Source organism: Catharus ustulatus, chromosome 1 (genome assembly GCF_009819885.2).
Source record: "Catharus ustulatus isolate bCatUst1 chromosome 1, bCatUst1.pri.v2, whole genome shotgun sequence".
Lineage (NCBI taxonomy): Eukaryota > Metazoa > Chordata > Aves > Passeriformes > Turdidae > Catharus > Catharus ustulatus.
In genome coordinates this window covers 97726979-97754030 of record NC_046221.1, presented here as the reverse complement: position 1 = coordinate 97754030, position 27052 = coordinate 97726979, and the positions used below count along the sequence as shown (strand labels likewise).

The window sequence follows — 27052 nt, the reverse complement described above, 5'->3', positions numbered from 1 at the left end:
CCCTCACGAAGGTTCCGGCAAGGCCGGGAGCCGTCACGGTGACCGGCCCCTACGGGATCCCCGCTCGGGGAGCTGGCGTGTCCCGGCGGGCAAAGAGCGTAAGTTTAACATCCAAGAGACGCCTCTGCACCATTGCTGGAGAAAGAAGGGACACAGAGGGAAACAAAACTCTCTGAAGGGATTCCTTTACAGTGAGGATTAAAGCACGCAGGGAAGGAATTTCCGGGACAGGATGGAATTAGAGTACAAGCTAAAGTAGAAGCACCTCACTAATCTTTAACTGAATTCTTTACTGAAGGCTGAACACAACCCTCTGAAAAACAATCAGATTCCCCTGCCCATACCTACAATTTCCAGGCAGAGTTCACAGTCCCATGGGACCCAAAGAGCTCTGTGCTAAAATCCCTCAAGCACAGAGGTACCCAGATGATGCTCTACTGAGCCATCTCTGGGGACACACCGTCCCCATCACTGCAGAAAGTCACAAGCTCAGATCTATCCTTTATCCAAACTGCTGACCCTGTACGTACAGAGGAGCTGGGAACAGGGCTGGAATGGCACAAGGCCTGGGCGGCCACAGACCAAAGGTGTTACATACACAAACTCCACAATGGTAAATTAAAACAGTGTAGGCTCATGTCTTCCCTATGCTTACCTCTGACAGCTCTGGTCAGGTGCTAAGAGATAATGCCTTAAATGCGTCCTTCATCAAGGAATTTTGAATCCACAATTGCCTAATACTATTTTGTAATTGGATTAATCTGAAAATACTGTGGAAATAAAACCCAGTATCTTGTGTTTTCAGAAAACTATTAAATCCAATTTTTATTCACACTTAAAACAACAACAAAAAAGATTTACATGCTCTGTAAATCTACAAGGATGCAAAGAATCATAGCTGAACATAGCAATGTTTTAACATTTTATTGAACTAATGTGCTTTATGTGCTGTTTTTAGTGAATCAGTGAAAAAAAATTGTACCTTATCTCTATTTATTTATTCAACCTATAATCAAATTGCACTGTAGCAATTTCATTTAGTTCTTTAAGTCAGGAAACTGATTTAATAATTAAGTTTTCTGCAATAAACTATTTTACACCAAAGTAAGTACATACACAAAATATAATGTGAAAGTGGATTGACATTAACACTGAATGCAGTGCCATATAAAAACAGTTCTAGAGGAGCCTGCTTAGGTATTGTAAGTGATGTATGTTAGTATATCCAGCACTAATACAGCTCTGCAGCTTTTGGTATAAATATCTTTATATAGCATTGCAGTGTACTGTGCAAACATATTCCACAAGAAAAATGTATCTGCTGACAGCAAAACCAGCTGTGACAAATGGGTCAGTGAAAAAACCCCATGCCATTAAAACCTTTGTTCTTCAAACATGACCTTTAATCCCTCTTCTTCTGGAAATCCTGCATTTCCTCAAGTCCTTCTTTAGAAAGAACTATGCCTACCAAGTATCAATGTATATTGAACTTTACTGAAAATAACATTGCCAAATTTGTCCACAAATATTTCATCCCAGAGCAGTAATGACACACAAACACAGAGTTGTCAATTACTTAAGAAGTTTTGGCACAGTGAGAGTAGGAACGGTAATTTCTTTAAAAATTGGCACATAGTTTGGATTCGGTTGGCTTGGACCTTGATCCAAAGTTTCAATGATAGTCTGCTTCATATCTCTGCTGGCATCACCTCTCACGGTCAGCAAAGCTGCAATGTGGTCATCCCTGCCAAAGGAAAAGGGTAAAACTGGCATTAGGAGGCTTTGCATAAGTAAGATTTTGTCAAAAACAGCATTTAATTGGCAATCCTTTCACTCAGTTTCAGCAGGTACTTTTTATTCTTAATCAGATCTCTACTCAGTGAGAACTGGTTTTTCCTGCTCAATATAAAGCACTGTTTTGGCTGCTTTTAGGACTCAAACTATTTTATCCTTCCAACACACAGAACCAAAGTATTTTAAGTATTCCTCTGCAGTACTCAAGTAGTTGTAACTCCTAGTCCAGCTCACATGCATTGTACATTAGCATCATTTTCCACGAGAAAGTGGTTACATTCCAAAGGATGAAAAATACGAGCACATTTTCTCACTGTTTTGAATTTCAAAATTTGCCCAAAAACTGATGATGTTATCTATCTATATATCAAATCTGAGGGCAAAGAGAATTACCTGATATCTGGGTATTTGCTGACTAAAGTTGAAACTTCCAGATAGAGCAGGGAAGGATCAGTCAGCTTGATAACCTCTGCAATGGCTTCAATGATGTCACAGAGTCCTTCAGTGTCCTCTCCAGAGCCCTGCAAAAGTAAACAAAAAATATTACAAATGTTGCAAAACAACAGCAATACCCCTCAAATCTACAAATAATAATTTAATTAATATTTTGTTTGACAATGTCCTTGAATTTCCCAAAAAGCTGAATTTTTCAGACATCAAAAAATCCAAAATATTTGAGAATTGTCACCATAATAATTTTCTCTTCCTGTTCTTCATGCAGAGACCTACTCTGAGAACATCAGTGAAGGAAGTAGTGTCCTATAAACAGTATGTTGTATTTATCCATATTGTGATACATTCTAGTCTTCAACTTTGGGTAATTACAAGCATAAACATTAGGAATAACTGACATGAAAGCCAGATCTCTTCTGAAACATTTCTTCAAAACTGTCCCTCTGTTAGATTCCTTCAAGGCATCTGGCCACCAAAGTAGCTTTCAGCAACTGATTGACTGAACTGTATCTATTTAAACTCTGGACTATTTTACTATTTTAATTCAACGTCATCTGGTTTTGCCAATCAGGTATGGGTTGTTTCCTTTATTCCATAACCTCTTCCATCAACTACCCCAGTTTTTCAGGCTTTATCTTTTTGTGCATTCTTTTTTCATTTTGTCATTTGTTAGTCCTAGGAGCTTTCTTGAAGATCCCTGCTCCTTATGCAGTTAAAGCTTTTACGCCTATCTTGTACATTGATTTTCAAATACTTTTTTTAGCCTGTCTTTTCTATTTCTACTGGACTTCAAATGGAGTCAACATACTTGTCTTATTGATCCAAATGAACACACTGCATACTCCTTAGGTAATAAGTACTGGCATCTGTTTGATGCCAATCAGCCTTTCTTCTGGCCAGGAAAAGCAGACAGTTTTGTTGTTTTTTTAAACACTTCTTTCTTCACTATGAATTCAGGCTCCCTACCTCTCTGAGGCCATTATATTCAGCTGCAGAGAGCTGTATAAATAAAAAACAGCAGAAACTGGTGCTCAGGAATTTCAGCAGCTGGCCTGTGTGGTCAGAATCTTTCTGTGCCCTGAGTTGGCATCTTTGATATTCCCAAGTCACTCAACATTTTGGAGACATGGAGATTTAACTCTAGCCACTTTCCCCAAGCAATAAACGTGTGCTTACTGTAAATTACCAGGTTAACAGCACTACCCAAAACAAACACTTACAGCAGCAAGCTTCTTAAACAAAAATCTGAACTGTTCTGCTTCTTTGATCATTCTTTCTGCACCCTCTTTTCGCTCTTCTGCATTCTTGAAAGATATGCGTTTTAGCATGATTGCTCTGATGTATTCCACAACTACTCGCCGATGGGCCTCAAGAGTCATTGTCTGAAAGAAATTGAAAAGGTGGTGGATTACGACAGTGATACCTGCAGATGTAGCCATTATTTTTAGGCTTTGAACTGAGTATTTGCACTTAAACACCAGTACACAATTTTTGCTAATATAGATTGAGTGGTTTTAGATTTTCACAGAAATTAAATGACAATCCCTTCTTCCCTAACAATGAGCCAATCACAAGAAGAAACAAACCCAAGATATCTTTAATAACATGTCTGAGTTTTTTGAGAAGCACCAAAGAACAATCACTTTTTCAGATCTTCCTTGACTGATTTGCTGCTCTGCACTTGTCTCTTTATGGGAAATACCTACTGGTACCTGGATGCAGCATCTGGTATTGGTGCAAGAGTAATGTTGAGGTTTGGAAGTAAAGAACAAAACTAAAACCCAAAAACCTTCACATGCTTATTTTTCAACAGGAATGTATGCAGAATCCTTAAATCACACAGGTCCTGAGGTATTTTTTCTTCCCCTTAAGCACAGTGGCAAAGTTACTTATGATTAAGAAAAAGCCGGTGTAACAGGCAGTCAAAAACTTTTTATAATGTTTTATTAGTAGTATGATCAAACTTTAGTTCCAAGTTGTTCCTGAAAAATGTTCTTCAGTCAAAATTTGAAAAAAAAAGGTTTCGGGAAAGAGAGAAGGTGGGGGAAGGGAGAAAACAGGGAGAAAACAGATTGCAAAGTACTGGAAGTCACAACCCTCATCCAGAACACAGAAAATACAATTTCAAGTTCTGCTCTCAAGAGTCTGCAGAAATACCAGAGTTAAGTGGTTGCTTAGAGACAGCTTCTCTTGCATTGGCGGAATTGATGCCAATTATACAAAGGAAAATGAACTGCACAGAACAGACTATGGGGAGCTGACATGAAGGGCCCATCCTGCTGGAAAGGAACTGAGGAACAGCTCCACTACAACTGAGAACTCTCTAAAAGAGCCAACAGTGCTATGGCAGAATATTCAATTTACACAGGAGGAAAACAGCAAAGCAGAACACCTTAGTTCCAGATTTCCCCTCTTCCAGAACTGTGTCCTTCCCATTGGGCTACAGTCTTCTTGGAGGTGCTTTGTTCATGTGGCTTTTAAAAACAGTACTTTCTAAACAGGGTTATCCAAGAATATTTTAAAACCTGAAAAAAATCCCATCACAAATCAGGGAAACAAGAGCATGGTCCTGCCTGTGCTAGAATACATGGCACCTTTTATGGGAGATTTTTTTGTGCTGGGAGACGGGGGAAAAGCAGATACGCTGAATGCCAAAGAATCTGCTTGTAAGCATCTTCCCCACAAGGTGGCAATAAATGCTACACGATGAAACGTGTGATTGAAGAGATTAGTATTAACACCTCAAAACTCATGCCAAGCACTCATACCTCACAGTAACAAACTAAACCTGGAAAAGAAAGCTATTCCATGGAAATAAACTAATTCTGGGACTGACCTAACATATTTTGTGCACTTCTGGACTGAAAATACATATATTTATATAATAAGGCCTCTAGGATCTGCATCATCAGAGAAGCAGAGCATTTCCGTTTACTGCTTTGAGAATTAAGGTAAGAAAGAATAAGTGTATGATTAGGAGACTGTCTTTTAAGCCCAAGAGCTTCTTCAAAGATCTCACCTAAATACTGATTTTGCTACCTTCTATCATGTTCCTAAGTGTTAGACAGTCATTTAATGCTTATTACATGAACCTGCCTTTAATCTTCCACATTATTGTACTTGTTTCTATCAACAGAGAAATATAGATATTCTTTGACAGACCACAGAGGGAAAAAACCCATAACCTAGCACATTTAATGTTGTAGGAGTACTTTAAACAGCTCTGCATTTGTTAACCCTTATGGCACCAAATTCACTATGCTTCGTTGTGTATATTAAAAGTAGGAATTACCTGATGTACATTTATAAAAAGAAGTAATTACAGACCAGCAAAACTAGTTTCAGAAGAGCTAATTTTATCTGACTACAAACTTCTGAGGAGAGGTAGAAAAGCATAAACTGGTAAAAATATCTAGTAACATTGCCAAGAATTTTCCTGGACTAAATACTGCAACTTAGATCTCTCTTTGACAATATTATATACCTGTGAACAAAAAAAGTAGATTCAGACTTCTTCAGTATGACGATGAACATTTTTTCTTTTCCAGTAATGACTCAAATCCAATTTCTGCATTTCAGTTCTGAATTCCATTTGGTGTTCAGAAATTCCAAATCAACATGATGCTTAGAGTACATCAGCAAAGTATCACTTAGTATTTTGCACCTACCTTCTTGTAAGGCTTTTTAATTTTTGCAAAGTCATTGAAATAATCCTCTACAGTGACACAGATAGTCCCCACTGCATTAGATCCCATCAGCCACTTCTTTGTCATCAGCTCATTCAGATGTGGCTATGAAGGTGACAAACAAGAAATGAGATCAGGTTTTTGACAGTTTCATCAGACCAGTGTAGTTACTAAAAAATGGGAAACAATTTTAAGTGTGGTCAATTTCTAAATTATGCTTCTCCCATTCTTCCTCATGTGAGCCACTCAAAGTATTTATATTAGCTCAAAATTTTATTACAACTCTAACAAGTCCCAGAGCCTCTCTCTTCACTATTTCCTGCTGTTTCTCTAATTGCCCTGTTTCCCTTCTCATACTCCCAATTTCTTTATAGTAGTAATTTTTTTCCCTGAGGGATTCTATACAAGAAGCTAGAATTCCTAAACATGGAAATCTACCAGACAGGAAGGGCCCACTGTTAGAATCAATTAAATACATTAATTACAAGTTAACTATACCTGCAATGACAACTTTATAACTCAACAACATAAGATTAAGTACATCTCTAGAAAATATTCATTATATACAAAGCTCCTGCCTTAAGTCATCCTATGAAACGTAATTAAGCAACCTTCCAGTCTCCTACATGCAAAGTACACCAGTGAAGAACATACTAATGTTTACTGACACTTTGCTGGACCATATATAAAACCCACATTTTATACATTTAGCAATCAAAAGGCTCTACAACTACTTCATTCTGAATTTTTTTTTTTCTTTCTAAATAATACTTCTGGGTTTTTTGATGAAAAATGTTCTAACCTCTAAATCCATGAAGACTTCATCTAGCAGGCTGGAGCAGCCTTCTTTAGCAATGATGTCTAAAGTTGCATCCATGTTTGCATGACTGATTGACAAGGTGTCTTCCATGTCACTTTTCAAGTATTTTCTTTTCAAACTGATGATAGACTCTCTGTGACAAAAAAAAAAAAAAAAAGCTTTTCATCACCCACTGATGCACAATTGCACTATTACATTTTTGGAGTACAAACAAACACAGAAGAAGCCACAGCAAACAGTTATTTTTACAAGGGAAAACAATGCCTGCTGCTTGCTTTGTAAGCCATAATTTACTCTCCAGCATGATTTCGGAGTGGTCAGTGTAGACTACTTGTGTGTTGGTAGCAAATTGCTGATGTGTAGACCTGCAAATGGCACCAGTTATGGATGAACAGGAAGCTGGATTGCCCATCACTGAAACATAAGTCACATTCTGATACTCTTCACAGAAGGTCTGCCTTTACTTTTCTCCAGTTCAGTTCACCTCGACCACATTGCTTGAAGGTGACCTGAGAGAGATCCAATGTAAGACAAAACGGCTGGACCCAGAGAAACGAACTGAAATGACCTTTTCAGATTCTGGAAGCTGAAGATAAATTTTCCTTTGGCAATGAAATTCTTGGAATAACAAGTGGTTCTTTTGCTGGTGGCTTGGCTTGCCAAAGGCAAAAGCAATCACAAGACCTGTCTCAAAACAATGCTATCTTTAAACCTGTTGCCTTTTTTTAAGGCTAAACTATCTTAACTGAAACCCTCTTTGTATACAGAAGAGAAGTTTCTGGGAAGAGGTAGTATTACAACTGAAATACCAATAGCTATTTTTCTCACAGTACTGCAAGAATATGCAGACTTACTTGAAAGTTTGACAGTTGTTGATGACTGCAATCATGTACTGAACATAGCACTGAGGATACTGACGATTTCTAAGATGATCTTCTTTATACAATTGTGCTTCATCTTTGTACCTGTAACACATACAAGGAACAGCATTAAACAGACTCAAATCTGTAAGAATTCAAATACACCCACAGGACCAAATGCTTCATAAGGGTCTGTCAGGTATTTAGAAGTATTTTGTAAAGAGTGTGTTGCTCATGTGATGTTTAGCCTTTCTGTTCTGGGCAGAATCCAGCCAAGGAGGTGTTTTCTCTCTTCCTTTAGACAAAGACATAAATTTGAGATATAAGAGAAAGCGGAACTGACTCAAAAAATTAAGAGCTGTTTGCAGACAGGAACTGAAAGTGCCACTCACCAGCAGAGAGGAACTTCTGTAGTGAAATTAGGTAAGGGGAGAAAGGAAGAAAAGGAAAGAGAAGAAAAGCCTGGTTGGCATGAATGTGATAGGAGAAAGCCAAAGCAATAAGGAAACAACCAAACTAAAAAACAAGTATTGAACTGTAGGAACAAAGAGAGATTGAGGTAGGATAAAGCATTTATATTTTAAATATTATGTTACCTGGTTAGAAATGAATTCATTTGCTGAAGACATAGAATGAGTACCTTTGTTTTCAAATCTTCATTTATCTGAGCAGCCACCTGAAGATTCTGCTCAAACATCTAAGACAAAAATAGTTCAATTATGAAGAGAGGTATTCAGTGGTAAACAAAGACAGAACTTCTGTCTTGGAGACTAGCACTAACTCTACGGAGGCTTTTTTGTTAGTTTTGAGGGGTTTTTTTGTTCTGTTTTTGTTTTTTTTCCCAGTTAAGCCCACTTACTAAACCAAAAGCCACTATTTTCACAAGTGTAATTAATATATTACTGGCAACCATTAATGCATGCTGCAGTGTTCCCCTGATACTGAAAACAGCTACATATTTAATTCAGCAAAACAGTACTTAATCTCTTTAATTCAATAGGGCTTTGGCTTTACAGTGTATCAAAGTTCTAGGGTCAGCTCCCACAGTTAGTAATGAATAAAACTAAAACTCAAATTACTTTGCTTCTCCCATATATGAAAGCAGTGACCTCACAACACTGAAGTAAAGAAGCCTCTAAACTTTAGAAATACAAGTAATTACAAGATCTAGGTGACTTACAGGAAACTGTGTTTGAGAGGAGGGAAACTAGAATGGAAGGATAGATACAAAGCCAGGCAGAAACATGAGCTGTTTCTATGCTAAGATGATTTTGAAAACTTCATTGCTACATGCATCTCAGCACTGCAGTCCCTCTCAGCATGACACTAGAGCCAATAATCAGCCACCAGTTCCTTTAACATCACACACTTTCTGAAAATGATTAAATGAAGTAAACCTTGGCACTAATACAAATGTGAAATAATGTAGCAAAAATCCTGGTATAAGGTGGAAAAAAATAAAGTGGGAAACAAATACAGGAAGAAGAGATAATCTATCTTTTATTGAAGGTACCTTACACAATATTTGTAAAGAAAAATTAGAAAGTGAGCATAATAAGCGGGCATTTTACTGGTCGATAAAGATCACTATCAAAACTTTCCACTACCAACAACAGGGTGGTGCAGGTTTGGGTACTTTTGTGCTTTTTTTTTAAAGGATCTTAGAAACAGCCTTATCTTTTCTGGTTTTAATTTGGACAGACATTCATGTTAACTGAAGTAGTGTTTGAAACAGCAACAGTTTCAATCTTCAATGGAACTTTTTATTCTATTCTTGTATATAATGAATAATTTATAGTATCAAATACATGCCTAACTACCTCAGCACCATATTAAAAAACAGCCTAACTCAGCACTGTATTAACAAAAACCTGTTCTAGCAAGTCACATATCATCTGGTGGGTGTATACTACAGTTTTATATCAAGAGACCTAAGTAAAAGGAGCTCACTAAATACAAATATCAACAAAACATCAACAAGGCTGGGGAAAATATGTTTCTAACCTACACATAAAAAAGAACTATGTCTTTAAGCATTCAAGTAAAAAAAGTAAACTAAAACCTTCAAAGAAACAACCCCTCCAACTAACAGGGAAAAAATTCTGTTTTCTACAGGGAAAAAACCCCACTGTACTTCAAAAGACATAGAAACAATAGTATTCTAGAAAGTTTAGCTTTCCCTCCATTCCCCCAAATCCATATACTGCTTCTGTGGATTTTCTAGAAAAAACAAGTGGTCTTATACCTGAAAAACAATAGCTGGGAGGGTAGTCTGATAGTACCCATCTTGATCTGCTTCTGGTTCAGTTTCTTTTATCCAGTCTTTTTTATCTGTCTCCAGTGCTTTTCGGAGCCAGCCAATGATGTTAGACTTCATTTAATAAAGCAACCAAGAGAAAGGAAAGATTTAATTTAACACAACAAACCCCCCTGCTACAATGTCCAGAATACCAGTCATTTCCATAATGAAGAATGGCACAGTAACAGATAATGCTGACCACTTTCACCATTCCTACAGGATATAAGTAACAGACAAATCAAAATTTGCATTGACAAAGACAAAGGTTAGTACTGAAACACAAGTGGCGTAGTTTGAAGTTTGGCACATTTTGGAATGGGAGTGCTTCTAACACAAAGGACAGGTCAGTTTGTCAGAATCAACATGTTTACTAATTTTGGAAGAATTTATTAAGGTTTGGGCTTTAGGTTTCAAACTGAATTTTTCCCAGCTGAAAAAATTAGGGTAATACTTACTGTAGGAAAAAACAGCACAAAAAAAATGCACTTCCTTTTACAGTCAGGTGTTAGGAAACTGGTGCTCGTTACTGCTGGGGACAAAACCCCAGGATAAGATTAAATGGGTTGTGTTTCTTGGAACACAAGGGCTGCAGAACACAGCAAGGGATACAATGGCTGGCTCTCCTCCCATCTGCCCAGCACATTGTACAGCACACAGACATTAAGAACAACTGGGTTTAGAAGGAGATTAAGCCAGTTCTCTGCATGACACATTGCACAGACCTATTCACAAGAGTAAAGACCAGCATGTTTGCTAAATATATACTTGGTTTCTTTGATTTCTGTCTCATTTGGGTTGACAATTTCTGCCTCTTTTCTGCTTTGTTCACGTTTGTTTAACACCTGTGGTAATATAAATGTTTGTATCTCTTTCCAACATGTTACAGATATATTACTGTGGCCTAACATGCACAATTACCCATTACCAGTAGGCACAAACAGAAAGGTCGAAGTCCATATAGTATCCTCTTCAATTGCGTGAAACTATGCACTACCTTTCTTCCTCATAAGCATGGAATTGCTCTTATGAAATATGACCTGCATGACTTAATCTTTTAAGCCAGCAGCCCAGGGGACTTTTTCACCTTAAGATCAGCATTTACATGGACTTTTTTTCAAGCTGAGGTGACTGGAAAAATAGTATGCTAGAAATCTGTTAAAATCTATTAGCATTTTATTTCTCATGACATTTTTGTTGATGTAAATCAGTATTTAATAGTCCCAATTACTTGTACTTAGCCATACAAAACTAGTTACATTGTGTTTAAAAACACTTTTAAACAACAGCAAAAGAAATAAGGTAGAAGTGAAAAAATAGGCAGTGTCAGTATTTTCTGCCTTAAGAGATACAACCAAAAAATAAAACCAACAAAAAGAAAGCCACTCAGTTTAACAGAGCAGCAACTTTGTTTTATTTATATTCTATAAATAAAATAAAGCAACATTCTATACATAATATTTTTCAGGAGGTAAGGAAGAAAAGTTCTAAAAAAACCAATATAGGTGTATTTTTTCTGGTACGTGAGGATAAAATTAATTCAAATGCATTTCCTAAGTCAAGGCAAAAGTAGTTACAGAAAACAAACCAATGTGCTTTTTGTCCTGAAGTTAAGTGCAGAAAAATAAACTTGCACAGAAGTTCTAATAAAGCTAATGGGAAGCAGAGCCTCTACTGACAACTTCCTTGAGTCATTACAAGACTGGTTGATATTATTGTGATGAGTGTAAAGTCCAAGTAGTTGCTGTATTTTAGTATCTGACACATCCAAGAAGCACAAAAATTTCCCTCCTCTGCTTGACAGAGCTCGTAAAGTTAGGAGGAGTAGGGATTCACTGAACAATTTAAGAACAGCAAGTCCAAAATTACAATTACTCAAATATCCACTCTTGGAGACAATTAGTGGATCTGCAAATCACATCATGCTTACTTTGCCATGAAGTTGACCAGTTTCTAGTGACTCTTAGGATAACAAAGAAGCAGAGTCTTTATATTTAAGATACACTTGAAATGGCATTCACAAAAGGAAATTATGTTCATGCAGCTAACAGGCATGAAAGGAAAAAAGCTGTTAAAAGAATCAAACTGGCAAACATGAACATCCTGACTACCTTGAAAAGATCACCTCCGTATCAAATGTTGATGTAGTTACTATGGGGACCAAACTGCCTACAGTGTCTTTTTAAGTGCTAACATACTAGCACTATGGATTTTGACATATGAAGACTGGAATTCCTTCCTTTCTAATAAATTATTATTAATAGTCTGTAAAGCATAACTACTCCTTGAAATGTCATGATTTACATATATAAAATCATCTGATTATGACTTTATAAAGAAACTTGCACAAAGGATGTGAAATTTTTTATAAAAGGGATGGTGTTAGATTCACATTTGTCTGTTGATGGAGGAGCAGCACTGAGGTACTAATGCAGCTATAAACTCATCTGAATGTGCCTTTGCACTGTTATTACTCACCGTGAGTGTTGACATATACTTGTTGAGAAGTTGGTCTACCACATTTTGTGAAATCAGAGCATCCAGAGAATTTACATCCACTTCAGGAGACAGTTCTGAATTTCCCATCATCTCTGCACTGAATTAAAAAAGGAAAAAGAAAAATGAAAAAAACATTGTAGATTAATAAACAAAAATGACATAAAAAGTTCAAAACTAAGATACTATGCAACTTCTTCTGTATGTTCACTGTAAAGGGCAATTTTCCAATTCCTACACATTTCAAAAAGTTTTTAATAGCAATTGCAACAATAAATGCATTTACAAGAAATGTAAATAAAACTATGAATGAAAGAACAGAATGTAAAAGCTGCAGTCCAGGATACAATAAAAATATTGTAGACATTTAAATATACAACCTTTCCATGCATTCCTTAGTTTTATTAAGAATTAATGATTATTTGAAACATAATAAAAGCCAACTGGTTCAATCTGTGGGCTCTTGGTAGGGGACATTTTTATATATCTTTTCAATTTCAGAGGTGATGACAGACAATTTATATGTTTTGAATTTTAGAACAGTAAAGATCAGTGACAAGTATGAATTACTGTCCTCAGATCCTCAAAAGTCCTTCTGTTTTGGTACTTGTATCACATCCATGTAAAAATTAAAATATATTAAAAGAAAAGTTACCTATGCTTCCTGTCTTGGTGAAGAATATAGCTAATCTAAGAGGAAGAAGCATCTTTCAAGACAAATCAAAGGTGCACTTCATGGGTACTGTATAAGAGCAATTGCTTGCAAAGGAAACTTCTTGATTTTATAGGATTGGAAAGGAACAACAGCAAAATATTTTAACAAGGATTATATAAAATAAATACTTTACAGTGATATTTTGCATCTATATGAGATCATACAATGAGTGGCTTGTGTAATCAAAAAATCCCCAAAGCTATGTCAAAGCACAGCGTAGCAATAACTGTTTAATTTTTCATGCTCAAAAAAATCAATAAGTCAAACCCACACTCTTCAGAGAGTGCTTTATTAACAGCTGATGGAAATATATTCAATATCATAATAACAAATTGTTTCACATTCCATTTATAGTGTGCTTTTCAAAAGCAAACCACAAATTCTGTATTTGCAGAGTGTACTATAAAAACAAATGGCAACTTAAATTCCTAAACAGTGTCCAGTTTGTGTAGTTCTGCAAACTGAAGTTGTTTTCTGGGTACATGCAGGGACTCAGCACAATGTTGCCTCTACTTCCTGGGGAAAAAAAATCTCAAAGCATCGAAAAAAACCACTACAGTTACCAATTTAGAATACCAAAATTCTAGTATTTGAAACCATAAAAGCTATTGTGACTGAACATCCTACACTAATAGCATCTTCCTGGCTTGTAAGAAAAGAGACTGAAATTATTTTAAGTGGTTCAATCTATTCACGAACCTGAATTCCATACTGTTGCTGTTTACAGAAAGAACACACGTAATAGCAGGACCTGCTCTAGGTTGATTTAGAGGAAATGTGAGAGGTTTTTTATGGCACTGTGCCATGTAAGAAAACATTTCTAACCTCATTTTACATAATTATCCCTGTTCATAAGGCCACAGAGACATTAACCTTTTGTCAAAGCACATCACCTGAAACCCCAAAACAAAGACCAAAAGCTTCTACCTCTAGCCCACAACACAAAAATTCTTCCTACACACAATTTCTCTTTCCTGTTTGTCATAACCCAAGTGCCTAGGGGAAAAGAAGTGACAGACAACCCTCTTCCAAACGGCACGAGACTTCTAACTGTTGGGAAGTTACTTACCTTCAACAAGAAGCTTATAACCAAGCTGAAATTTCAAACATAATTGCATTATTTGTAAAGTAGCAATTTAGAAAGCTTCTATTCTGCCACCAATCCTGCTCTATCTGTGAAAAGACATACTGGCTCCAGAGACAGCATCCAGATATATGAACACAGTATTATATATATATTTTATAATACTATTATACTATTTATACATAGTATATAGAATATGTAGTATTCCTCCTGTTCCTTAAGTGAACACTGAAACATTGTTGACACCATCAGTAGCAACCCTGGTGAACTCCCTGAAGTTTTGTCAACACTTGATCAGTATCTCATAAAATGATGCTATGAATATGAGTATCAGGATCTTACAAGACTTATAATTTTCCTCAAACACAGATCAGAGTCCTGGTCCCAACCCAGCACAGATTTAATAATAACAGTATGTTTCCAAAACTCTCATTGACTTAAACATGAAAGAGAAACCCACCTAGCACAGTAAAACTCCCACTCAAATATTAAAGGTTATTATTCCACATGCAGCATCACTTTATTTCTGAGCTCTGAGTTGAGCATATTTCTAAAATCAGCTTCCACACAGACATACTCTGATAAAGCCATCCCCATGACTTTTTTTGTTATTCTTATGTTTCAAATACTGAAAAAAAAGGTTGTGCATGATCTTACGAATTCATCACATGGAAAAATTCTTTTCAGTCAGTGTTCTCCAGCTGGTTTTAAAGTGTAGCTGCAACATGCAAATACAATACAAATTTGTATTTTCCCTCTATTATTTACAGTTCTCGTGATGCCAGGTAGTCCATTCGCTCTCCTAGTTTACTATAAACATACTCCTATGGAGAATTTTTTAATGTATTATTAAAAGATGTCCAGCAACTGTGATTTGATAAGCTCTGCAAATATCCTTGTGGAGAACTTTACTTTCCCACTCAGAAACCTGAGCTGATTTCTTCTGCCACTGTGCATTACCAATACACGATGGCTAATTCTCAAAGAATCATGGAAAATAATTTGGGTTGGACTTTAAAGATCACCTAGTGCCAACCTGCCTGCCATGGGCAGGGATGACACTCCCTAGATCAGGTTGCTCAGGACCCCATCCAAGCTGGCCTTGAACACTTTCAGGGATGGGGCATCCACAACTTCTTTGGGCAACCTGCTCCAGTAATTATCATCCTATTTATAACCTTTTGTTGCAATATACAAGAATATAATTCCTGTACTGCCCTCTTGGTTTGTTTTTTTTTTTTTTTAGAAAAAAGAGAAAGTCAAAGCCTTATTTCCTTCAAGGTACTTCCTCTAACTTCCCTTTCTTCATAAGACTCAGCCATCAGGTGCTGTGAGCCTCATGGCTTGTTTTAGCAAGATTTGTTTGCTTTGTAAATAGGCCAAACACTGGCTTTGCTCCCTCCCTTTGCCATTCCAGTGATGGAACACACAGATTTAGAGCTTTAGCGTCTAACTGAATAACAATCTACTCTGCTTTCTGAGGGAAGGTAGAAGGGCAATTTTAAGACCAAGAATTGCCTTACTAGAACATAAGCCCCAGGACACAAACGATGAGCCTGGGAGCAGGATTTCTGCCAAGGTCATGCATGAGAAGGACTTGTATCTCTGATTTTCATTTGTTGTAGAGTTATTCCTCTGGCCTTCAAAAGAAGAAAAGGCCCATTAACTCAGCTGCTAATTAGTAGCTGCACCTTTCTTTTACCCTGCATAGGTATCTAAGTATACACAAGTGAGTCCTCCTGATTCTTCCTTGCAGGGAAGAAAAACCAGCAGGACTTTGCAGTGTAAAGCACAGAGTGCTGAACACAAACCTTAAAGCTGGTTATGAGAACTCTCCAAAACAGTATAATCTCCTACCTATGTGCTTTATAGTACTATACTCTAAACCCACCAAATGTCTAAACTTGTCACATTAGTGATATTGAACAATTGAAGACATCAAAAGTACACACAGTACAGAACCTGGATCAATGCCAGCTATTCAGAACAGGATTACAGTCATGAGCCACAGAAAGGCTAGCAGCACTTTTTCCCAAACAAATCAGTTGCTCTAGTAACTACACGCCAGTAAAAACTAAACAGTTGCTATTTGAGCTGTTTCTACCTGGAAGATGAAAAAAAAGCAACAAACCCTCCACAATGTTTAAGTTATCCCAACAACTCAGACAAGTCAAAAGAAATAAACTATCATAGTAAACAACCTGTAAGCAGAAATTCTTCTAAATAAACAAATCACCACAGTTTTGAGAGAAAACCTAAAGGAAGTTACCACATTCTTTCCATTTAACAGTAATGAGGCAACTGAAGCAGTCCCACCCCCTGTAGAAGAGAACAATAGAAAGTTAATAATCATACAGATCTTCCGGGGCCGTGGCCACAACAAACATCTTGTTTCACACACAAGCTCTCAGTCTCCTGTTCTTCCTAATACTTCACCAAACTGGTACACAAATACAAGGTGACTGTAGCTTCATGCAGGTCTTCAACTGCATTAAAATTTTAAGCAACTCAACATTATATATTGTAAAACACAAACAAGTTTTAAGGAGCAATTTCCAGGAAGCAAAACGTGCAATGAATAGTAAAGAACTTGCTAGTGTGATATTATCCCTTTTCTGTTTTATCTTTTTGTATGTTAACAGACATTCAAATACTAACACAAGCTGTGTTTTGCATGTCTCCTCTCACTTACTGCGAACAGAAAAGGCAAGGGGGCCTTACCTAGTGTATGTATTCAAAACCCAAGTTAGAAGGCTAACGATCTCATTTGCTTCCAGGTCCTCTGCAGCAAGTTCTTGCATTCGGGTGGCCAAAGCTTGATGGTACATGTTTAGCAACCTGTTGAAAATGTCATAATGTGGAGGAAAGCATTGATCCAGCAGGGTCTTGGCCACGAGCAGGTCATCAAGGACGTATTTACGGATGATTTCGAGATGCCGCACAAGCCACATTTTGTCAGATTCTCTGGTGTCTGCCTGAGTGCCTTCAATCCGCGTGCTCACAGTTCTCTCCAAAATATTGAACATATTTTCTTTCCACTTCTTTGGTCTGCCAGGAGGTATGAACCCAGTCTGTTTTTTCCTGTCTAACATGCGCCTGTCAATTTTCTCCTCCCTCTCAATTATCCTCACAACAGAGACAAGCAAGGTTGGATCTCGACGGACCGTAACAAGAGATCTTTGAACCACCATCCAAAGCTGCTTTGCCAATTCCTCAGACAGTTTCTGCATATCCCCAAAGTACGTGTGGATGAGGTTCATGTCATGCGTGTTTTTGCTGTCCATGCGATACTGCTCATACATCAGGTTATCACGAGAACACTCCAAATCCATCAGTTTCCGGTGAGCCTGCAGGAGTTCCCCTCGCTCGATCAGGTCATGGGTCTCCCTGACTATCTCTGGAACTGAAAAGGCAGGCAAAGAAGAAAAATCATATAGAGTACAACACTGCTATCACAATACAAACAATTAATACAAGACAATAAAAATACTAGGGAAAAAAGCTGGAGAATGGCTGTAGGAATTATTTTTGCATATTTTAAAGGAAATTATTTTGAAGTATTCAAAAACTGTTAGTAAATGTTACGTATCTTTATATATTATTAACTATAATGCTCCATTTTGATCAGTGGCTAAGCAAAGATCATAGCGCCAACACAATTTTCTCTCTTCCTCCTGATGCCAAAAAATAAATAAATGACTCCTGGAAAATCTAATATGAAGCAAACTGCAGTGCTGGCCTTCGTACATATTACATAAAAGGCTTTTAACTTGCCTGACTAAAAGTCACTCTGTTGAACCTGAGGCTGCATAAACCCAACAAAATCCTTCTTGGACAGTTTTTGCCTGCTTAAGGCACAAATGAAGGATAGAGATAATTACCTATGCTGCTAAAATATGTAGAAGATTTTTTTATCTTTATTACTTCTCAGTATTTGAGGAATTCTACAGAAGATTAGGATCCTCTGCAGGAAGAATTGAAAAATCTCATCAGAAAAATTTGTCATTGCAAAAAAGGTAGCTAGTGATAAAACTGGTAATCCACAAAAAGTTCTAGTGATTGTAACTGTCTTTTTAATCATGATAAAAACCACTTTTTTAATAAAACATTTGATCATCTCTGAGCAAAACAACTATACTGTTTAACAGCTCCAGGGGGAGATGCTTCATACTAAAAACCTCTCAGAAAGCCTCAAAAGGTTTATTGTCTCAGCTGCATTCATCTGTCTAAAATGAAACAATACCCCCGAAACAACTCCACCTAGGAACATGTGTAATTTCGCTGTTTTTTGTTTTTAATTGCTAGACATTGCATGTAAACACTTTTCTTTAAGTTGCACACTGTGTCTGATACTGTAGAGATTAGGTACACACAGAGAGTACACTGATCAACCCGGCATGGTTAGGAAGCAATTTTGCTTTATAGGTACACTTTGTGTATTAGTGTCAGAAGATAAAATGAGAGCAAATGCTGTTTAAATGAAATCAGATTAGTCTGATAGGTTCAGTCCCTGTTACAGGAGTAAGATATTTATAAATAGGGAAGTCCTGGCAGGGAATTCACCATGATTTAAGATGGAATGCAGTGTGTATTCCATCACAGCTAAACAAAATGACACAGGTAATCACATTATCTGTACAATACCCCCATTATTACATAATGCAAACCCTCACAGATGTACAGTAGTGCAAAATGTTTTGGTCTCCTAAAATAGTTTTGTATTATTTGTACCCCATAGGTTCACTGTAGCTGCAGCAACACACCAGAACTTTACAAATATTCTTTCTGTATTTGTTGCTTCCATATTTCAGTCTTTTATACTAAACGCATTATCCCAGTTACTGACTGCTTGCAAGAAACTTCTTTGTGAGCTGTATGTGATGGCCAGACTAGAAGTTCCTACAGCACAATTTAGTCTTCATCTGTATTAAATGGTTACCATCTACTTCCCTGTATGCTCCCAACATTACTTGCCAACCTTACTGCTGTTAGCACTATATCAACATGTTTTCAGTATGTGATACATTATATAAAGAAGAGTAGATTACCTGAAAATATATTCTTGAGATTTTCTACAGCAGCTGCCAGTTGGCTATGTTGCACTACAGCATCCTTAACATCCTTGAGGTTTTCTATAGTGTTGATGCTCTGTCTCCAGTCCTTATTGACATCTATCAAAGACTGCTGAATGTCCTTCACATCATTCAGAGCATTGTGCAGTTGGCTTAAACCTGTTCGTACTCCATCTAACTGTGACTGTATTGCTGCCTTAAATACAAAAGGACAAAGAAAGAACCCATATTAATCTTCATAAGTTTTATATTTTCAACATTTCTCAAGATTTAATTTTCATTACAGTATCTAACATTTTGAGCAGAAAAAACTGAAAAGCAAATATTATAATTTACTAGAAGTGTGCACGCTTGTGTGTGAAAATGTTGTGTGTGCCCACCTACCATTTTTTGAAGTTCTGAAGCTGTATCTAGTTTTGAAGGACCTAGATACAATTAGTTCACCCACAAACAAACATAGGAGCTTAGGGAGATGACTGTAAACTTCATAAATCTATATTAAACCAGGATCAAAGGAATGAGACTTCTCTGCATTTCCTTCACAAATTAATTTCAAAGGGGAATATCAAAGAAAGTTCATGTTCCATCAGAATGTTTGGTATGTACAGATTCTCAAAGCATTTTACCAAAACAATTACAAATTTTTACCTGTAACAGAAAATGTCCTAAAAAGCCCAAATTTACTTCTGAAATGTCCTTTAAAAAATCCCAAAAGCTCCTGGAGGCAAAACCAAAAAAACCCTAAACCCATTCTGCCAAAACAAACAACAAAACCCCAAACTGAATACAATTTTTACACTGTGAGATATCAAAGATCAGACCAACAATGCAACTACCAGATTATTTTGTCATAAAGACAGGTTATTGATATGGATATTGGCAAGTGACACTTGAAATAATGACCCTTCATAGAGGCTGTTAGGTCTGAATAACATTCAGGTGTCCAGACACCTTACGGAAAATGCATTATAGTGCATATCTGAGTCAAAGAAATCAGATCATATCCACAGCACATTTAGATATGTAGTTTTAAAAAGATGTGATGAAGGTGAAATCAGAAGGGTAGAAAACAGAACTAGAAATAACAGGCTTCAAAAAACAAGCAAGTATTCTGTGAAAACTCAGCTGTGTAACCTGGGGACTTGGAAGGAACCAGTAAAGAAAATGAGGCACTAATCATTTTTCTAAGCTCAAAACATGGTTTTTTGCCAGACTTTTAAGGTCCAAAAACTTGGACAGTTGTGGAACTTTTTGTCAGATACTAGAAGCCAAAGAGGAAATCCTGGTAACAGCAAACAACATTTACAGTGTTTTAAATGTACTGGGAAAATCCTAGAAAAATGCAGTGATTTTTAAACTAAGATAATTTATGTACTTTCTAGTTATGACATGCTGATTTTATTGATAAAAATGCATTTTCCTGGCAGACTCAGCACAATTAAGCAGTAGTAAGGCATTTTTATACAGTTTCTATCTATAGAACTGCTGCATTAACACATTTTCCCTCTACAGGAACTGAGATAATTAGGCTACTCAAACACAGTCTTCTACAGCTGACCATAAAGTATTTTAAAAATCACATGCTCATTAAATGTTCAATACTTCTGCTTTGGTAATTTCTTCTGAGGCAGATCTTCCAAGTATTCAAATTTTTGCCTATTTTTCTTTTCCAGAAACTTTATAATGTTGAACTGAAACAGTAATGAATCTCAGTCTCTAACACAAATGGACAAAGAAAACTAAAACCAGACATCCATCCATTTTCAGTTTGTCTTCAATTAGTCAGCTGGGGCCAGGGCATGGAGTGATGGGGCAGGAACAAGCATGTCTCAGCTTAGCATTGTAGACTTTGCTTCCTAGAACGCTTTCCTAGAATTCATCTTCAACTGGACTCATCATCATTGTATTAAAGAAATGAACACAAAACTAAGCCATCCTGTAAAAAGGGTCAAAACTTCTCTTTTAATGTCTTTTCAAGTGACAGCTTTCAACACGAAGCCAGAATCCTGGTTTCCTGGTCTCCCTATGGCTCAAATCCACAGCAGCTAAGAATCAAAAGGGAGAAGATTCATGGATGTTTTCATTCTGGAACACCCATAACCTAGAAACTTCTCTAGGATATGTATATTTATACTGTGTTTCTTCACAGAGAAGTTCTTCCATTGATTAAGAGTAAAGACAAAAATGAAGCCAACAATTATAATTTTACAGGCTCTGGAAGAGATTTCAAGGAGTTCTTCTACATTCTAGACTCAAAAGCATCAGTCTACAATGCTACCTGATGCTCTTCCACATATCCTTTCAGAGTTCTGCTACCGAACCCCAAAAATACTGCTACACTGAGTGCCATCAGTCTCACACAGAAAACCGATGAGTAGGATGTATTTCAAAGCACTTTTTCCTGGAAGAATTTATGTTACATGGGAAGAAATGCAGTGAGGGATATAAGAAATGGACAACTAAATATACAGGAGAAGATTTGGAAAGTGTACTTAGATTCACCTGAAAAAAACTATGACAAAGATGGCAGCGTATCCAGTCAGAAAGAAACACCAAACATGTTCACACTGAAAGACTTGTCATGTGTTCATTCACTCAGATGAAGCAGTAATCGATTCAGTCTGAGAAGTCAGCAACTGATGACCTCTGGCTGATGATCCTCATGTCTGTGTCCCCATATTCCACACCACACACAGATACCGTTTAAATCCACAGCAAGCGTATTTCCTACATCCTCTCTCTGCTCCCATCCATTAGAGTACTTCTCATGGGAAAATCAGCACTGCTATCCATTGTATCACTAACCAGCACCTTTTCCAGGAATGCATCCTGAGTGGATTAAGGGGTATTGAACTTCTTTTTGGAACAGGTATTTCTGACCCCTATGAATGACTGAACTAACTTAAAGCAAACAATAGGGAAAATAGCTAGTAAGTGGATTTAGGCATTCACAAGACTTAAAAATATTAGTCACAACTGTCTATAGAAGCAGCCAGGCAAATGACTGTGCTCATACATTATAAATATATCACAGTAACTAAACAGCTGATCCATTATTAATAGCCTCTATATGCTTTCTGACTTAAATCTGAAAAGCCCAGTCCAAGTCATCAGAAAAATTTCTGTTTCTATGCTACGAAAATCAACATGTAATTTGCTATATATAAATGCATTATATATAAACACCAACTTTTTTCACTGTGAAAGAAACCTGGCTTTCTTCTACTTCATACAGACTCCCACAAAAGAGGAGCCATTAAAACAACTATAAGATGAACTAAGTGAAATATAAGATTAGATGCAATGATATTGATGATAGATTAGATGTGCATGTGAATGTGCATCCACTCACATGTACACATGCAGAGGAGGAGCAAAATCATGGGGTCACTTCCACAAGAGACAAGAACGTGATGTATTTTAGCTGTCTTCCCTACACCCATGTAAAAGTCAGAGGGGTAACTGACTGATCCTTTTTCAGATGCAATCACCAGCTTTTTGTTACAGGTTCAGCATTCAATCGCTCAGACAAAGGTTTGTTGGCTGACTGGCTACACAGCAGGGTAGCTGTTCATGAATAAACTGCAGAATGTACAGGACCTAAGAATACTTGAAATGCTTGAATAAAACATTAGTAAGATATACAACATCAGTCTGCATTACTTTCAGGATACAAATTTTCTGGTTTGGATACAAAGCAAAAGCTGAACTTCCTATCCATACAGCTGAAATGTAGATTCAAAAAAAAACACAGAAGAAAAAAAAAATAAAGTACACTCATGCTACACCACAGACATTCAGGTTTATCCAACTTTGTACCTTGAGTCGAGCTTCTACTGAAGCCTTCTTACGAGCTTCCCTTCTGCGATACTGTTCCACTTTATCCAGCTGATCAGGACGCTGAAGCATTCCTGCTACTCTCTGAACAGCTGTTGCAACTGCTTCCCTATCCGTTTCCTCCATGGTTGATTAGGACTTCAGAATGCCTTCATTACTCAACAGGACTGAAAAGAAAGAAAACATTTTTTAAAAACCCACCTTTTTTTCATTCAATGGCTATGTGACATTCCAAAGTTAACAACTGGAGAATTCACTCTGCAAATAAAAGCAGTGAAACTTGACAGAAGCATCATTAAACTGCATTCTAAAGAGAAGCAACTGGAATTCTACAAGAACTGCATTTAAAGGCACTTAACTCAGTCTCATTAGTTCCACTGAAATGTTTTTGGTTGTTGTTTTTTGCATTTACTTTGCTCTAAATTTGAATTAAAAAAACTCAAAACCAAAACAACACACCACCAAAAAACCCATCACCACAAAACCAACAAATCTCCCAACAGAGGGTTTATTGCCTCAGCTGCATTCATCTGTCTAAAATGAAACAACACCCCCAAAACAACTCCACCTAGGGTAGCTTGGCCTACTAAAAAGATACTAAGACAAGCATAATGGAATCTCGTAGAAAGTTAAAGCAAAAGTCCAAACTCATCCTGAACTACAACTGGGTGGAGCTGACAGCACCACAGTCATCCTGCAGCAATAGGTCAAAATTGCTACCAAAACTGGGGAGCTCCAAATCCAGAGACTTAACTATAGAGCACTTCCATCCATATCTGATGGATATTTTTTTGATTTTCTACTCTTGTTTTCAGTTCTTCTCACAGTATCAGTCCAGTCCATCAGGTGTAGCGAAAAATTATTCAATTATTTCATCTCAGTCTCCAGCAGAATTTCTAGTGCAGTCAAGACATGCAGGCAAAGAAGTATGGGGAAAAGGAAGATCTGTTCTCTGAAACTTCGTTAGCTACTAACAGAAAATAGGGAGGATCTCATCACCAAAGATACAATACCATGGTGTCCACAGACATCTGAGGAATGTATCTGGAGCTCCTCATTGCTCCCAAATTATTTCCAACATTTTATGTCTTTAGTCTTGCAATCAAACAGAACATTTTAGGTTCTGCTGCCACAGCTAGAGATTATACTCTCTCATACCTGTACTATTCCATATTATTCCTTGAAATTAGATACCTATTTTCAGAGCAGTTTGCATTCATAAACCCAGCACATCACTTAATCTCAGCAGAACAGTGATCTGAAGAACTGTGCCAAGTCACAGCACTGAAAGAGCAAAACCAAGAAAACTCATGGGACAAGAGAAAGTAAGTTTGATAAATGAAGAAAATACCTCACAGTCAAACTAACACTCCAGCCAGTCTCTGAATAATCACTACCCTGGAAAAAAACCCCATATTTTATTTTAAGTATCATACACACTATAGAATTTCCCTATGGCCAGTTTGGGTCAGATGTCCCCACTGTGCCCTCCCAATCTCTGCCCATCCCCAGCCTACTCAAGGGGAGTGGAAGGCAGATTAGGAAAAAGAGAATGCCTTCACACTGTACAAGCCCCCTTCAGTCATAGCTAAACACTGCAGTGTGAACCACAAACCCAAAACACAGACTGTTATAAAGAAAGTTAGCTACATCCCAGCTAGACTCTGTAGAGCATTAGTAAAATTCCTAATTTTAAAATTTATCAAGGCTAAAAAACATTCCAGGCAAGGTTTGCCCATGAGCTGCTCTACAAGAGCCTAAGTCTACGTCTCAAGTTCTATATCTCTAGTACCTTAAATAATTACATGCGTAAGTATGAACTTATTCCAGAGTTATTTCTACAGTGTAAACTGTAGATTCTTTACTACTGTCCTGGTTAACTCAAACCGTGTTTGATTCCTTACTCTTCATCTAAACATGCAAGATCTACTTCCATCACTTGTGCTTTGGAATGAATACTCCAGTTTTGGTTGGCTCAATCAATTTCCAAGCTATAAGGGCTCTACCTAAAATTAAAAAAAAAAAAAAAAAAGACACTTTCAAATATGATTTTACTACAGAAATGGTATTCTGCAGTAGAGAGCTTTATCCTGAATTACTGCCCTTATTAAAAACTCTGAATACACCCTGCAGAGTTACAACACCTTTAGCTCACACAGCCACTACCCAGGCACATCAAGCAGACCTCGTCAGCAGAATCAGAAGACAGCACACTGTAACCAACACGTCGAGGCAGACAGGCTCTTGTAGAACCACCCAAAGGAACAGCAAACTTTAGGAAGCCATGTCAGCTCCATACAGAAGCTGTGAGTCAAAACTACACACATCTTCAACGCAAAATAGAGGCAGAAGTGAACAAAACTACGTCTCGAGCCGACTCAGGAAGGCTCCAGCTGCAATCGCACCCTTATCACGCTCCAGAGGAGAGCCAGCGGGGGCGACAGGCTCCCGGGGGAGGCCCCTGGCTCTCTGCAGAGCAGCTCCTGGGCCAGAGGAACGCGGCGAGCCCTCCGAACGGAGCTCGGGGGCAGCCCCGGCCGGCAGCCCCAGACCCGCCCGGCTCCTCCCTGGCAGAGGTGGCTCAGCTCGAACCATTCGCACCGACGCAGGTGCCCGTCAGTGCCGGGCAAAGGCCGGAGAGCTGCCCGCGGGCACGCCGATCTCCTTCACCCTCTGCCACGACCCCGGGACAGGACGAGCCCTCCGCACCCCCTTCGGCCCCGCCATCCCCAGGGGCTCCCCAGATCGCCCCGGCCCATCCCGCCCCCCACCCCCTCCGCTTCCCACTGCCAGGCCGGGGTCTCGACAGCCCGGCAGGGGCAGGCGAGGCAGCGCTCACCGGGGACAGGGCGGGGACAGGGCGGGGACAGAGCGGGCGGTGAACGACGAGACCCGCGGCCGCCACTTACCGGGGCCGCGGCCGCCCCTGCTCGGGAAGGCGCTGACAGCCCCCGGTGCGCCGGCGCACGCCCTGCCGCGCACGCGCACCGCGCTGCCGGCGGCACCGCCTCCTCACCCGCCTCTTCCTTTTTTTTTTTATTTTTTTTTTCTAACAGTTTTTCTCTTAAGGGGTGCAGGGTGTGCTATTTGGCCCGGTGGGGCGAAGTCGCCGAAATCGGTTAAAAAATAAAAAACAAAACAAAAAAAAATAAAAAGAAGTTCACGACTGCTGTGAGGTGTTAAAGCTTTGGGTTGGAGTGGTCGCCTACCGCAGTGGGTGTCGTCTGGGAAAAAGAAGGAAGCACGCGGAGTGTTTTCTTCCCGGGATGGGGTGTTCAGCGTTGGAATGGGCTGCCAAAGGGAGGTGGTGGAGTCAGCGTCCCTGGAGTGTCCAGGAAATGACTGGATGTGGCTCCGTGCCACGGTCTGCCTGACACGGCGGTGTTGGGTCAACCTGGTTGGACTCGGTGGTCTCAGAGGCCTTTCCCAACCTAACTGATTCTGTAATGAAAATGGATGAGCTGCACCTCACGCGGTGCATTCAGATCCGTGTGGGAGCTGTTTATCCCGGCAGAGGAGAAGGGAAACTCCTGGCACAGCCCTCGGGATCGGCTGTCTCCTCACGCCTTGCCCGGAGCCCGGCGCTGCCGTGCCCACATCCCGAGGGATGTGTCGGGAGCGCGGTGCGGCTCTCACCGCCACCTCCTCTCCTCAGCGCCCCACAGCCACTCAGGCTCAGGGAAGCTGCGTGCTTAGGGTTTGATTTCTACGTAAGAGAAAACTACGGTGCTCTTTAAAAGACGGGCAGTTAAGAAATTAGCACCGGCTTGCTGAATCCAGTGGGAAATGGGGACGGGCGAAGTGCCTCGTGGGGGCTGGGTCGCTCGCTGGGTTTGTGTAGGGGTTGCCATAGCAGCTCCAAGTGCCCAGGAGGGACCGCAGGCGTAAAACCTGCCGGGATTCGGGAGGTGCCGCAGCCGGCGCTCGGTGCCCAGCACC

At 38.7% G+C, this 27052-nt stretch overlaps 1 protein-coding gene across 3 annotated transcripts; it reads right to left on the bottom strand.

Moving 5' to 3' along the window:
• Positions 1-899: 899 nt before the first annotated feature.
• Positions 900-26539, bottom strand: EXOC3 (exocyst complex component 3). 3 transcript variants are annotated; one of them, XM_033062802.2, is made up of 13 exons: positions 26323-26539; positions 23096-23280; positions 19253-19472; positions 16926-17607; positions 12388-12505; positions 9859-9984; positions 8210-8310; positions 7608-7718; positions 6736-6886; positions 5916-6038; positions 3468-3629; positions 2188-2315; positions 900-1744 (listed from the first exon to the last, which is right to left on the bottom strand). In XM_033062802.2, the coding sequence occupies exons 2-13, from the start codon at positions 23237-23239 to the stop codon at positions 1573-1575; spliced, it is 2238 nt and encodes a 745-aa protein (XP_032918693.1). In that variant the 5' UTR covers positions 23240-23280; positions 26323-26539; the 3' UTR covers positions 900-1572. The 3 variants fall into 3 exon arrangements, with proteins under 3 accessions (XP_032918693.1, XP_032918678.1, XP_032918685.1); XM_033062787.2 differs by lacking the exon at positions 26323-26539 and adding an exon at positions 26023-26103; XM_033062794.2 differs by lacking the exon at positions 26323-26539 and adding an exon at positions 25953-26032.
• Positions 26540-27052: the final 513 nt, after the last annotated feature.

What these genes read in the sequence shown, in the direction of transcription:
- EXOC3 (XM_033062802.2), bottom strand. Translation starts at nt 23,239, where the DNA reads ATGGAGGAAACGGATAGGGAAGCAGTTGCAACAGCTGTTCAGAGAGTA. An exon ending in AAGTCTTCATGGATTTAGAG is followed by an intron (nt 6,039 to 6,735) that starts GTTAGAACATTT and finishes TCACCTTCATAG; the next exon opens with CCACATCTGAATGAGCTGAT. An exon ending in TTAAAAAGCCTTACAAGAAG is followed by an intron (nt 3,630 to 5,915) that starts GTAGGTGCAAAA and finishes AATTTCTTTCAG; the next exon opens with ACAATGACTCTTGAGGCCCA.